The sequence below is a fragment of the Festucalex cinctus genome, chromosome 14 (genome assembly GCF_051991245.1).
Source record: "Festucalex cinctus isolate MCC-2025b chromosome 14, RoL_Fcin_1.0, whole genome shotgun sequence".
Classification (NCBI taxonomy): domain Eukaryota; kingdom Metazoa; phylum Chordata; class Actinopteri; order Syngnathiformes; family Syngnathidae; genus Festucalex; species Festucalex cinctus.
Window position 1 is genome coordinate 16,278,413 of NC_135424.1, and position 14,594 is coordinate 16,293,006.

Genomic DNA, 14,594 nt, shown 5'->3' on the forward strand with positions numbered 1-14,594 from the left:
TCATGGTGAGGTGCATTGTTTACTTGGGTAATACAAAAATTAGAGGCAATTTCCTGATGGCGCTCCAGTACCTGGCCCCTACAGTACACTGGTCAACCCTGCTTAGCAGGAAATCTAAGAGGCTTAGTACACTAATGCCCACAGGTAGCTACAATGGCAACAAAGAGCCTCTGATATCCAACAAAAGTCAAAAGTGACTGAAAATGAACATCAGAAAACAAAGAGGCACAATCAAGTTCATATTCAGAAGCTGCGTGGATAGTACAAAAACCCTTTACTTTAAATGGCACCAACTATCAATGTTCAGGTACAAATATTAATAAATAATGTACAATCAGAATATGGAAATTCTCATTTTGATGGGAAGCAGCCGAGCATAAAACCTAATTGTTTTGTTCTCACAAACAAAGGGTTTCTTTAGCGAAAATCCCTGCTTTAATCCATAGGAGGCGCCTCACTGGAAACAAAAACCGCATGTGCAAAGTCAATGAATTAAAACTTGCAACAAATATTCAAAAGGCATAATAAGCTTCAAATGCAGATCTTTCAAGTCATTCTCGGAAGTATTTCATATAAACAGACTTTTCCTCAGGTAACATTTCATTCCACATGGACGTTAAAATAACCTGAAGTCTTGAGTTTTCATTGCATCGCTGAACATTAATCAAGACGAGTCATTTGATGGCTTGAATCCAGCTATCAGCAGCTTTTAAGTTGCGGCAGTGCTGTAAGTTTGTCAACTTTTCCCAAAGCTGCGGCACTTTCGACCCCCTTGAGCCACTCTTTACACTTCCTCATCACAGTCTCGTCCACGTCTCCGTCCTCCTCTTCATATTCCACATCGTCATATTTGTGCTGGTCATTCAAAAGCGAGATTTTAACGATGGCCGTTATGTCCTGCTCCGCCTCCTCCGGTTTGCTCACCTGAGCACCCTTGGAGCTGCCGTGCGACGCTTGTTTGGAAGGGAAGACGCGTCTGTGCCGTAAGTCGGCGGACGCGCAACATTTTTGCTGCTTCGCCAGCATCTGCTTCTCCGAATTCCTCTTCTGGATAACGAGGATGGCTTCCGGCGTGAGGCTGAGCGTGAACTCCTTCTTGGTTGCGTCCTCTTTGCTTGCGGGCGGTCTGCCGCAGTCTGCGGGGGCAGAGCGCCTCACTGCCGGGGTTGAGTCCTGAGGTTTAGCCGAGGTCAGCCACGAACATTTTGCCGGCACCTCTTTCGGCGACGGGCTTTTGCTCTTCTCTTGTTGCGCCTTGCGGCCCAAATTCCTTAAATTAGTAGTTGTCCAAGTTGAAGTCTGCTTCTCCTTCGCGGAGTCCCTCTTCTCGACACTGGCTTTCTTTTTGCCGAATAGATCCCTTGCAGGAGACGGGATCTTGTGCTGGAGACTAATCGGTGGGAAAGGCATTTTCAGGATGTAAAAAAACGCGATACAAAAATGTGCAAAAAGTGCTCCAAAGTGCAAAGCGACCACCAGTGCTCTCAGGGCATCATCCAGAGCGAGTGCACCTGTTGTCCAGAGAAGTGTGGAATTCCGCTGTGAACGCACGCCCCACGCCTTTATGGTGGCGAAAGCGAGGGGGCGTGGTCAGGAGAAACGCCAAACAAAGACACGGAGAGGAGGCGCTGATGTCATACAGCTAATAACTTCCGATGAAAGACACCACACACGCAACAAAATATGAATCATACACACTTAAGTGCGAGTGAGTGGGGTCCGCTTTATTTCTGGTGCTGTCACTAGTCGTCATCAGTACATGAAAGAAATCACTACAGGCCAAACGTTTAGATACGCCACACGTAGATATGTTGATGAAAAAGACAGATTTGGGAATTATAATGAAAGTATGTTTGTATAAAAAAAAAAAAATGTCATTATGACGTTTTGTGTCTCCTTTCATAGAGAGCTTGGGGAGGGAGGTTTTCACATTTGAGAGACGGTGTAAATTAAAAAATAGTTAAAAAAAAAAAAAGTTTCAAAACCTACTACTCCTTATTCATTGCAAAAATGATATTTTACCGATGTTTTGTGTCCAGTGTTGCGAGTGCTGCAATGGGGCATTTAATTATTCCCCTGCTTTTGCTTCAACTGTCATCAATTTAACTCTTTGACTGCCAGGCGTTATAAAAACAAAACAAAAAAATCCACAGTGTCAGCCGCTTTTGAGCATTTTAACTCATCTTTCAAGGCAAAAAGAATATTGTTTGCCTTTACTACATATACAATGTGGCTACTCAATGAAAGATCGCATTCCATTCATTGGAATTTTACCAATCATCATGAAACGTCTTTGGCAGTTTAGAGTTTGACAGTTTATCATTCGGTTCTGAGGACTCAAGAGGATGATAATTGACTCCTAAAAGATGGGATTGCTCCTGGACATTTTGTCTCCACTGATTATGAAATAATGGCTACACACCCCTTGCAACTTGTGATCCAATACTTGAGCTCTGTGTCTTTCCAAGCTTAGTTTTCATTTGAGAGGTATGTTGGCAATAATTGTTTTAGTGGGTGGGCGGGTACGCAAGCAAAATATGTCCTACGCGGTCATTTGATTGGAACAATTCAGTCTGTCAATACGATCTTAAATGTCAATTCACTAAAGTGAATAATGTCTATTGTGGTGCTATGTAAAAACAAAGTAATGTCAAAACATTGATTTCTCTTCCTCACAGATTTTACCACTTTTCCCCTGACAGTCTGTGTGTGTGGGGAAAAAAACATTCCATCTACAAGTATGTATGTAGATCATTTATTAAGAATTACTTGATCTTTGTTTATTTTTACACTTTGCAAGACATTTTGAACTCAATATCATAGATTACCTCATTGTTGAATGGATAACCTTATAATGTTTCAGTGTACAGATGATCACATTACAAACAGGAATGACGAAGAAAAGGCACACAAAACGTGTTGCGACTACAATAATACTTTATCATGATTTTAACATTCAAAAAACAGTGTGCTGTGTTTTATATATGTACTGTATTCCGCTTTACTTAGCAGAGTAACTTTTTCAAAGGACAATAGTGTCCGGGATTCCGCCTTTTTCTGACCTCCGGATTAAACATAATTTTGCAGAAAACAGTTGGGACACTCTGGCAGACTGCACATCTGCCACATCCTCTAACTTTTAATCCAAACATGGCGTGTAAAGAAAACTGATCCTCCCCCCTAAAAAAAACAAACGGGCGCCGCGTTCCTTCATTCTCCAGCATTATTTGATCCCTCAGATTACACGAAGAGGGTATGGTCCAGAGGGATTTGTTGTTACTTAACAAGTTACTTGAACAAGTTGTATTGAAGGGAGACTTTGTTCATAATCCTTCTTTGAAACGACGAGGGATATTGCACAACAGGAATTGCAATGCAGTTGTTTGGTTCAATTAAAGAGCATAAGATGCAATGTGATGGCTTCAAATAAAGCACAAAATCATGAGTTCAGTGTAAGACAAATGCATGGCCGTGTTTTATACAAAAGCTCTTCCCGTCACCATAACATGAACATCTGCATCTAGGATGGTGGTGGTGGTGGGGGGGTGGGTGGGGGGGGGGCGCTAAAGTAATGAATCTTCTGGCATAGGTTGTCATGACAACGCAATTCTCAAAGGCTATGATGCCATCACGCTGGAGCATACGGAGATCCTGTTGGAAGCTATATTGGGTTATTAGGTCACGCCAAAACCACATTGCTCAGAAAAGCGTAATTAACTGGATCATTGTTGTGTCTGGCAGAAAATCTAATTTAAAGATACTCGATTTTAATGTCATTGACTGTGTGGGGGAAGGGGCTAATGTACACAAAGGCTACCAACATAGGCTGCTATTTTTACACGGTTTTAACCAGAAAACATCAAGAGCTGAAGCGAATATGAAACATACCAATGCAGAATCAGTGAAGCAGTGCCTGAAATGCCCAAGGGTAAATAATGTGATTTCTATGAAAACATGGCAGACACATATAAAGAGAAAATGGAAAATGTGTTTTGGCAGCAATGTCTGTGTCCTAATTTGAACAGATTTGAAGAAAACATACGACATGCAAGACTGTTTAAGACATAAATAGTATTAGTAGTATTTATGGGTGTATTTTGCACTGCACTCATGTAAATTACAATGCACAGCAAATTTAAATTCATTTATGAGTACTCAAACCAGCCTTAACAAATCTGAAGTATCTTTTTAAATATATTAAGCATTAAAGGCACTCACAGCATAATGTACAAAGTAAAATCTGATGAAAATAATAGACCTTCAGTTCAAACTAAGAGGCCAGTATAAAGGAGCTGCAGAAAAAAAAATAAAAAAGAAAGAAAAAAACAACAACTATATATTATATATTGTTCATGCAGTTGCATATGAGGACCAGTCTTCACATCAAAGTGTGAACTCCAGATTCCTAGCTTAGACAGGTAGTGAAGCATTTCATCACAGCATCTCTGTAGGGGGAGGGAAATAGAAAATATTCTAATTAGATTAAATATACTTCATAGTGAATAAAATATATTGAGACAGCCAAGTGCTATGCTGGATATGGCACATATGAACAAAAAAAATAATAATCCAGAGATAAATAGGCTGACATCCCAGAGGACAAAATGCTATCATGCATATGAAATGAAAAGCGACAAAAAAGCACTTCCAGCCTTTCTTACTACGATTCGGGTGGGGCATCTCATAAATAAGTGAGCGTGTTTTGGCGGGGAAGCACTACATGTTCATAGCGATGGCAGGTGCTCTGTGTTGAGCAATGATGCAAGAGGAGTCATTGCCATGACAACCACAAACCATTGCCATCGCCGTTCCCCTCACCACATTCTGTTCTTGCCACCAGAGTGTTGCTATGCAGACTTTGCCTGCAGCCTCAGTTACATTTAGTGGAGGAGGTGTGAAGCCCGTCAAGGTTAAATGGAAGGGGGGGGGGGGGGGTGGGGGGGGGGGGGGGGGGTGAATCATAGCCTGGCTTGGGGGGAGGGGAGGTCAGTTTGCAAGATAGGAGACTTGCTCCTTCTCAAGCTTTGGCTGCGTTCACCAGCATCCTTTTGTAACCGCCTCAGGTTTGTTTTTAGTCTCTCTTGATGCTATTTTTTGCATCAACTCCATGAATAAATCATACAGCTCTGACAACTCCCCCATTTTTTATGAAAATGTAGAGCAACATTTGCCTCAAAGCACTGTGGGAATGGCACATCAGGCACATTTTTGTACTTCACCTACTTTCAGTGAGGGAGCTTATAAACAGGCACCCAGGTAAAATACATTAAAGGATCAAGTCCTCTTGCCATGTGGTGTTGTGGTTGGCCCTAATTCAGTTTGAGTGTTTAATAAAAAGTATGTCGATAACAGTTAACAATAGATAAGTTTGCCGATAAAAGACACTAATGTGCTGACATGTTTAAACATTAAGACAATTAATAAAATTAAGGCATAAATGAGCATCAGAATGTGAAACTTTTGTTCTCAGGAATTTGGCTTGCGGAAAGGCAGTGTGCAAGACTGTCTTTGTTTTGTTGTCAGCGTTTGGGATGGGGGGAGGGGGACTACGGGGAGGTTATAGCAGGTTTCTCAGTTGTTGGGATGGATTATAGGGTCACCAAAACACACACGGCACCCGGGCTTTGTTGGGTGCAGGGGTCCACTCTCCAAATTAGACAAATAATCCTTCCTGCATCTGGATTGACAAAACAACATCGCACCTCATACTTGTGCTTGGAGGATGGCCGCATGGAGGAATGTGAAGCAAGTAATGTCTTCAGTGTCAGTAATAGGGGAATACCCAAAAATTCAGTGTCAGTATTTGTTCAAGGTATCTCCATTGTTCATATCTAAAATAGGGCAACAGATTCATGTGATTAAGAGATTGAGAATAAATATTAATTTGAGTATTCATGTCCAGATCCAATGAAAATGTTCCACCCTATCCCCCCTTCGAGGGATAAACTAATCACAGTGATGTCAACGCTGGGCAGGGCATTGAGGGAAATCCGTCCCAAAATATTGGGACAAAAAATAAAAAATAAAAAAATGTTATTTGTTAGTGTGACAAAAGAAAAACATTCCAGCGCAACAAAGTGCATGTGAAACAACAAGCAGCAATTTGGTTGACCTTATGAGGGGTGAATGAGTGGTGGGAGGGAGAGAGGATTATCGCCAAATGGGTAAAGCAAACAGTGGGATGTTTAGAAGTAAACAAAAACATGTTTTTCAGTAGTCTTGACAAAAAACGTCAAGTGAAAAGGATTGGTTTAGCAGCACACTTTCAGAGCCGATATTTTACTCAAATTAACAGTTGTGCTCATCAATTAACCCCTATGGTATATTAACTTATGAGGACAACTGAACAGTACTTAACATAATTTCCTTACCTGGCAAAAGGAATGTAGGAGATGCTGTACCTGAAAGACAAAACAAACAGAACGTTGAAGTTTAAAAAAAAAAAGAAAAAAAAGAAAGAAAAAAAAAGAAAGGTGGTAGTAGAGTAGGCTACAATTTCGAACAAAATGCCCTTTACACACAATACCTCACAACAGAAATTGACATTTTACTATATATACTTGATGTAAGTAGGTATCTTGTGAGTTTGTCAAGTTCAATGTGACTCAAAAGAAAACAAAGCAATATAGTTGTAACTGAATTGAAATGTGTGATGCAATGAGGGAGTCACATCATCATCTTAATTTAACAGGCTAACACTAATCTTTGTGCCAATGAAGAGATTTCAGACAGACACTGAAGACATTAAGGGGTGATATCCTGGGCTAAAGAGTGTGTGGTTTGGCTATTTCATAGAGCTCCCTGATTAACAATGTAATATATCGAAAATATGAGAGGAATCTGCAACCTGGAACTAGATCACTATTGCAAAGAACTATCCATGAACAGGAAACTGTTTAAGCTGTTAAGAATTAAGGTTTTTATGCACAATTACAGTAAAATAATCCAATAAAGTCAAGGAACAATATGGTTAAGTACACTGGTCCTTTCCCTAATGTTTGTCTTAGTTGTCCTCCAGCAAAGACTGTATTTAGTTAATATATATAGGCACTCTGTTTAGAGTCATGTGATTCTTTCTTAGGTTTATAGCATTCAGCCTGAAGTCTGAACTTTGCTCAGTCCAGTGTGTGGGGTCTGAATGCAAAACTGCTTCACCCAGACGGCTCAGCTCTCGCGTAGGCGTGTACTCTGCCACAGCGTCTGTTCAGAATGAGCCGAGGATGTGTGACTTGTGGTTTCCGTGGTGATGCTTGAGGAACGCAGGCAAGAGCGGAAGTGAATGACCCATACGTAGGTGAAATAGAGAGCTGTTACGACGCGGACAGTCATGCTGACGAAATGCTCTCTCTTTTTCCACCCACAGAGTGGCCCAGGGGCTTTCACTGACATCCTTTGTCCGCAGCGCGCAAATATGCTCATTAATGCTCAGGCAGGCAAAGGCATGCTCATTCACATCACTTGTAGGATTTTACATGTAGTGCCTGGCTAGACCTTCTCCTCAGTGATCCTTAAGTAGTCAAAACTATGAACGGTGACTCATTAGTCAAGTGTACTATCTCACTTACCGTAGTCAAAATTAACATTTTTAAAATTAAAGTAAAATAAATAAATAAATATTCATCCAAAATCCATTGGTGTATTTGACTGGGGTTCAAGCTAATATTATCTTACAGACATTTACTAGTATGTAGGGGTTAAAGTATAAAAGGTTACTCATTAGTCTAGTGTACTCTCACTTAACATAGTGAAAATGAACATGCATTTTTTTCCCATTTGCTTAAGATAATGTATGTAAATAAATAAATATTCATTCAAAATCCAGTGGTGTATTATACGTAGGTTTTGGCAAATAACTAACTAACATTATTTTATTGATATTTACTTGTACCTAGGGGTTGTGCAAAAGATGTATTTTCATTCCAATATGATATTTAATACTACAATGCTACAGATGTGTGTATATATATATATATATAAAATAATGTGGTGGTTTTGACCTGATTCCCCTGTTGTGTATTTGCTTGTGTAAAGCATTTCTGAGACATGAACATTACAATAGTGATAACATGTTAGAGATGTCATTAATTTTGACCATGTGCACATTGATAAAAATCAGCCCTCAACCAATGGTTTAATTTAATTTAATTAACATATTGTACTTTTAATTCTGCATGCCAACAGTAGGTGATTTTATTCTACTTAGTTCTATTTACCGGTAGTTAAACATTTTGACAGTAAAGAATGTTAAAAAAGTGTGCTATATTAATTACACCAGCCATTCAGTGTAAAAAGTAAACGAAACAATGGAGTGCCAAAAAAAAAAAAAAACACGAGGTGATGTGTATAAAAAGTGATGATGGCAGATGTACAAAGGCTGGTCAATACTGTCCTGTGTTTAAACAGCACAGATAGATAAAAACCTGGTCTCTTTCTCCTGCCAGGACCACATACTGTCTGAGTGAGACTTATGTAGGTCCAAGCTGAGTCAGGCACCACCTGGCCAAAACCATGCTGACCTACCTGGCAAACAGACAAGACTTAAACTAAGCCTACTTCCGTTCCACCTACCGGAAGCTTCACTCAAGTGTTGATGTTTACTCTCTGACTACGATAATGTAAAATCTACTTATTAACTACACTGACACCTTACGGAATTAACCACTTACTGATGTATTGATATCTCGGCCACGCTCAGATCTGCATTTCTTCTTTTAAATTCCGGGTTACCATTGCAACGCAATTGACCAACAAATTATAACTTATAGTTATTAAGCTACATGCTAGCATGTCCATAGTTTGCATATTATCATTTGAGCTAATCTCCTTTAAAATGGTTGTAACTTCTAACCATAGGGGACAATGTAAAATCTTTATTACTCTGTCTCAGCACTTTCTGTACTCCAGTTGCAGTCTTTACTATATACAAACTTAAGTCTAGCATTGTATCAATCCACATTACAAACAGGATGCAAACACAAGGAACAATGTAAAATCCTTATCTATGTATTTCACCGCTTTCTTAGCTCAGGTTGCTATCTTGCAAAATGTTAGCATTTGACTATTCTCTTTGACACTAGTACTTGACCACAGGACACAAAGTTAAACCTTTATCGATCTGCGAATGTGTCGTCTGTACCCAACATGCTATCTTGCTACATGTTAGCGTACCAACTGTAAGCATTTTAGCAACAGTCATTCTGACTTGGACATTGTAAAGACTGTCCTTTTTGTTGAGGCCAAAGTTTTAATTTTACAAGGCAAGCCCAACTCACAGCAGTTAGCATTAGCAAGCCCAATCAAAATTTCAGCAGCATTTATTTATTTTAGTTCTTCTATACTGTTGACATTCACACTTTATTCATACTTACCACGTCATTGCTAGAAACTGGAGAATACAAAAAATTATGGCCAGTCCCTTTTTGTGCCACTGTAAAAAAAAAGATAAATGTGTATTTTAGGCAATGTAAAGACTCCCAAAAATTCAAAACTGTTTTGTCTAATGTTAACTGACCCAAAACACTGCACATAGTGTTAAGACGAGGCAGAGCTGTTGAGGAAATGAAAGAGATGTTATCAGTCCATCTGCAAACACTGTTATTGAAAAATGTTTTAACAAGATTAAGAATGTAAAAAAAAAAAACAATTACTTAATTATTACCTAAACCTAATACTTTAAGTCTGAGGCATGCAGCATTTAAATGAATTAAATCCTACTGAAAACATTAAGCTACACATGCTAGTAATAATGTGCTTACCAGCATAACAATGGTCGCTATAAGTCTTGTTGGCTCAAACATGCGCTTCAACTGCTTTAGTGGTCCCATAAGGAAGCAGGTGCTATTGAGGACAAGACAGGCTGGTCATGCGATATCTTAAAGAATCAATCAAATGTTAAGGCCCCGGGTTTACACCGGTTGCGGTTGCGGTGCGGTTGCGGTGCGTTCCGGCGACGCAAGCAATTAGATTCCATTCATTCGAATGGTGCCGTTTACACCGCTTGCGGGTGCGTTGCGTGTCGACTGCGTCTCAGCTGCGGCGTGCCGCAACCCTTCCGCAAGGATAGCCTATTTTCTATTTTTGCCGGACGCCGCAGCGGTAGGCCTCCGGCAAATGGCAAGCTAGCACAAAACACATCGAGCGGGACAGGAAGACCGACGCAGTTTCAAAATAAATTTCCGGTTACCTTTCAAGATAAAACACTGGCCAGCTCCTATTTCGCAAGCATGCTAGCAAAACGTGGTGTGGGCGTAGACGGGCTTGGAGTTAACGTGGGAGGTGCTCATTCACGGTTTAGACACCAGCGAACATGGACGAGGAGAGGTTTATATTGGAGGTAGAAAACCACAAAATAATAAAAGTCCACCTCTTTCTGCTTCTCTGTTGAGCACAGACTTTCTGTGTGTTTGTCGTTGTTTTTAATGCCACATGATCGCGCGCGGTCACGCAAGACACGGCGGGAAGTGGTCGGCGACGGAGCTGCCGGACCGCAGCTGTGCGGAGCCGGTGTGGATTGGCCAAAAAATTGACGCGTCTGGAGCACGCAGTCAAGACGCACCGCAGCCGCACCGCACACGCAACCGGTGTAAACCCGGTGTATAAATATCCAATTTAATAAACAACATTCATGCACAGGACTTTGGAAGAAACAATTAGAAACATGCGCGCTGGCCAACATAACATACATGGCAATCAATATTTGAAACCCAATGTCAGGAGAATGCATTCAAAGCTTCCTGATACTTCGGTGACGTCAGTGAAAGTAACCTGACAGAAGCTTCCCCCCACTGTTGGAAGCACAGCTCTGTGCTCAGCTGAGCTGTGAGTGGGAGGATGGTGCCTGTGGAGCGTCATGTCTGTTAGATGAGACGACGTCTGAGCTGCGTTACACATTATACTGCATTGAGATCAGGGAAATAGTGCACAGTATAGTATACAGCACATGTGTCGAGATCCGATCCTCGAGGGCCGGAGCACTGAATGTTTTCTAGGCTTCTCTACTCCAACGCACCTGATTCAATGATCAGGATAATTATCAGGCTCCTGCAGAGCTTGCTGATGAGCTTAAATATGAATCAGCTGTGTTGAAAAATGGGAGGCCTCGAAAACCTGTAGGGCTGCGGCCCTCGAGGGATTCAGTTTGACACCATGGTATACAGTATGCTGTTGGTAAAACTAAATTCTTAACAAAATGTTTGATAATATTGCAATAGAGACGGTATACAATATGCTACAGCGATGAAAGCCATAATTTTCTATTCATCCCTCGTTAAGGATGCCCCCACTATGACGAAACCTTCCATCAATCAGTCACATAACGAAATGGGTCTCATTAAATTCACTCACATACAATAATAAGAATGTCAAAAATCTTTTGCATGATCCTGTCTTGCTAGGGATTGGTAACCTTGGCTATGACCGATTTTCCTAAAGAGTCATGTGATATTGAAAACCATGACATATGCTGTCATTTTTAGACTATCAGTGTCAGTGTGAAGCTTTGAACCTGAATGACCCTGTTTTAACAATTAAGAGCATTAGCTCATCAAGCAATAAATGTATGTGTTATGAATTAAAATGACAAATGGCATCAGAGTATTGTGGGTTGGAGCTACCTTTAACAAAAATTAGTAGAGGGCCGACTACTTCAACAGGGAGGGACAACTGTAAACATATTTAAATATTGATTCCCTGCTTTCCAAAGTTTGTGGCAGGAAAAACTATACAGTCAAGTACAGATACCAAATGTCCACAAGGTGTGGCAATATTATTCATTAGTCATTTCCTTATGTCTTCCTACGATTATGTTTTACCTAGCAAGAGCTGCAACATTGCCCAGTGTGTAGAAAACTGCGAAGAGTTTGATTCCATTTGGAAGAAACAGCAGAGCTGAGCCCTGAAATAAAAACAAATCATTTCTGTTAGTTACAGAACATATTGTAAATCACAAATTAGAGGCAATCGCTACCTTAAGCCTTCATAAATTGAGTCAAAATGAGTCAAGAATATATTATTACTACACTGGTTATATATAAAGGGATATTTTTATTAGTGTTGTTCCGATACCGATACTGCATTAAAACAGTGGTATCGGTATCGGTGAGTACTCACAAGTAACATGCCGATGCCATTAATTCCAACGCTAATACAGGATTTTCGATGCAGCATCTTGTGTCTTGCTTGTGCACAACATTCACTGGTATGTGACATGTTCACTGCATGCCGATCTAAGATATCCTATTGGCCCTTGAATGCTCTGAACCAATAGCAGGACAGCTTTTTCATGTTGAGGAAAAAAAACGTAAGTATCGGTATTGGCCAATACTGCAAAGCTGGGTATCGTATCGGGGGCCAAAAAATGGTATCGGAACAACACTAATTTTTATTAGCAATGTGACAAGAATTTCCAAAAATGACCGTCTGTCAAAATGCTGAGTTTGGTTGGAATAGCCACTGCAACCTGAGTGCAACACACCAGGAATTTTGAAAATCAAGTTTTTTGTTTCATGGACTTACATTCTAATTTGCTGTGGGATAGTAACAGTTTCTAGAGAGAAGCCCAAAGACCACTATTGTTCTACTTATTCAAAATTGCAATGGTAATACTAACCATCTTAATTGTTCTCATGGATTCTCATTTCTCAGTTAAAAATCCCCTATAGGAAATTTGGTTTGGTAGTTTGGACCAACCAAATAAAAAGATAAACAAAATGTGAATTGATAACACGCTATTAACCAACAAATTGGGTGTAAATGGATTATGAAATGGCTTTGAGCATTTAATTGACAATAGACGACACAATAAATAATAAAACCACGACCCATTTTGGGCCTCGACCCGAAGATCTCGGACACATTACTACAAACACACAAGGACTGTTCTCTCCAGACCATTGATTTACTTTTTGTGCTGCATCCCCCCAGGGAATTTATAAATACATTACACGGCAGACAGCTAATAAAATATGGAAGCAAAGCGGCAGACTCACAAGTATTGAGCACAAGATGCCTGAGGCGAAGCATATGACAAACCATTTCACCCTGGTGCTGTAGCTGAGTGAGGTCGCATCGAGGACCTAGTGACAACAATGGCAGGAAGTCATAAAAAAGCTCATGTCACCCACATAGAGACCGACACATTTCCTGATGTTTTATACATGTTGAACTTGCCAATACATAACACACACTGTGCTGAGCTGACTTCAAGTCACGGGATATTTATATAACATATTTAACAAGATTCAGATTCTACAAACTTTGAGATGCTGAGATGGTGTGGAAGTGTACAAGTCTCACTTTAGACAAGTTATCTTTTATAGGATACATGAGAATGGTTGTGTTATCTCAATCACATAACTGCATTATCGATCATCACGTTTGTCACATGATAAACTCGAGGATGAACTACCAAACTTGGCCTCCATTTCTTTCCGAGGTCATTGCCTAAGACTTTTAAACTGAACTCAATTTGGACTAGGTAGCCCAGTCCAACTATTTATTTATTTATTTATTTATTTTAACTACAAGCACCAACAAGAAAATGTCGAGAGAAAAAATGAGTGTAATGTCAGCCTCTTACCTTAATTTATCCTCCTTTGAATAGCGTGTAAAAGCATCAAGGCACAAGCAATATTAACAACATCAAAACACTAAAATATATAACAGAAGTATAAAGCAAGTTCAAAGGACAACGATTGAATGGACAAACTTTGCCAGTCGTTTTTCACAACTTGGACAAGCAGTTGACATTATGACAACACATTTTATACCATAGTAAATATAATGACTAATTTTGGTAATTTATTGGCAGACCAATACGGTATTTATTTTTCAGTAAACCAAAAGCTCGTTATTGTACCTGAAACTATTGACAGTTAGCATTAGCATCGTATGCTGTCGTTTACTGGAACTATGCTGTACCTGAGTCGTAAGACCGAGCTCTTCGTTCTCCTCTCGGCCATTTAGCACACGACGAAGCTTGTCCATTTTCTCGGAGAGATGACAAATTAATTAGAAGTCGGAAAAACACAATTCCAATGATTACAATTACTTTTGCATATTTGAAGAATATTGACAGAGGCACTAGGGACTTCCTGGCTTCCCCGAATTACCGTATTTTTACAAACTGATTTGAGGTCAATAGTGATGCAGAGTTACGTTAGTTAGGGATTTCTTCATAGTACAGTAACAGATTCCAGATCAGCCAGGCAAAGCCCAGGGAGGCAACTTCCTCTTAGACACTCATCCACTTCCTGTGAAACGTCCGCACGAAATGTTTGAAAATGTAACGTTGTTGTTGTGACATTTGACCATTAAGATCAATCTCGATGTGACGTTCCCGTTGTTGTAACTAATTTTATATTATATTGATAAATAAAATGATTTGATCAATTACACTGTCGTAGAGTCCTTGTCGAGCACTATTTGTTTATTGTCCATTCTTTTGTCTCCTCCTAGTGTACAAAAGTGGTGTCACAATTAAATATACACTTGCATTAATAACCATGCTCAGTTTTAGAGTTTTTTTTTAATTAACTAATTAATTTGATTATAATATTTGTTACATACAGTATTGTATGCACAGCCTTTTCCACGAA

At 39.8% G+C, this 14,594-nt stretch overlaps 2 protein-coding genes across 2 annotated transcripts; both read right to left on the reverse strand.

Moving 5' to 3' along the window:
* Positions 1-1,582, reverse strand: prr18 (proline rich 18). Its single transcript, XM_077496098.1, has one exon. It carries the CDS (start codon positions 1,408-1,410, stop codon positions 700-702), a length of 711 nt encoding a protein of 236 aa, XP_077352224.1. The 5' UTR covers positions 1,411-1,582; the 3' UTR covers positions 1-699.
* A 1,157-nt stretch (positions 1,583-2,739) lies between these two features.
* sft2d1 (SFT2 domain containing 1) lies at positions 2,740-14,178 on the reverse strand. The gene is made up of 8 exons (XM_077495681.1): positions 13,918-14,178; positions 12,987-13,073; positions 11,811-11,893; positions 9,756-9,837; positions 9,512-9,547; positions 9,369-9,427; positions 6,372-6,401; positions 2,740-4,445 (listed from the first exon to the last, which is right to left on the reverse strand). The coding sequence occupies exons 1-8, from the start codon at positions 13,981-13,983 to the stop codon at positions 4,406-4,408; spliced, it is 483 nt and encodes a 160-aa protein (XP_077351807.1). The 5' UTR covers positions 13,984-14,178; the 3' UTR covers positions 2,740-4,405.
* Between the last annotated feature and the right edge of the window lie 416 nt (positions 14,179-14,594).

Excerpts from the sequence above, each read along its gene's own strand:
- prr18 (XM_077496098.1), bottom strand. The coding sequence starts at position 1,410 with ATGCCTTTCCCACCGATTAGTCTCCAGCACAAGATCCCGTCTCCTGCA.
- sft2d1 (XM_077495681.1), bottom strand. The coding sequence starts at position 13,983 with ATGGACAAGCTTCGTCGTGTGCTAAATGGCCGAGAGGAGAACGAAGAG. Across the intron at positions 9,838-11,810 it reads AATGTTGCAGCTCTTGCTAG|CACCTGCTTCCTTATGGGAC; the intron begins GTAAAACATAAT and ends TGTCCTCAATAG. Across the intron at positions 9,548-9,755 it reads TAGCGACCATTGTTATGCTG|CTCTGCCTCGTCTTAACACT; the intron begins GTAAGCACATTA and ends TTTCCTCAACAG.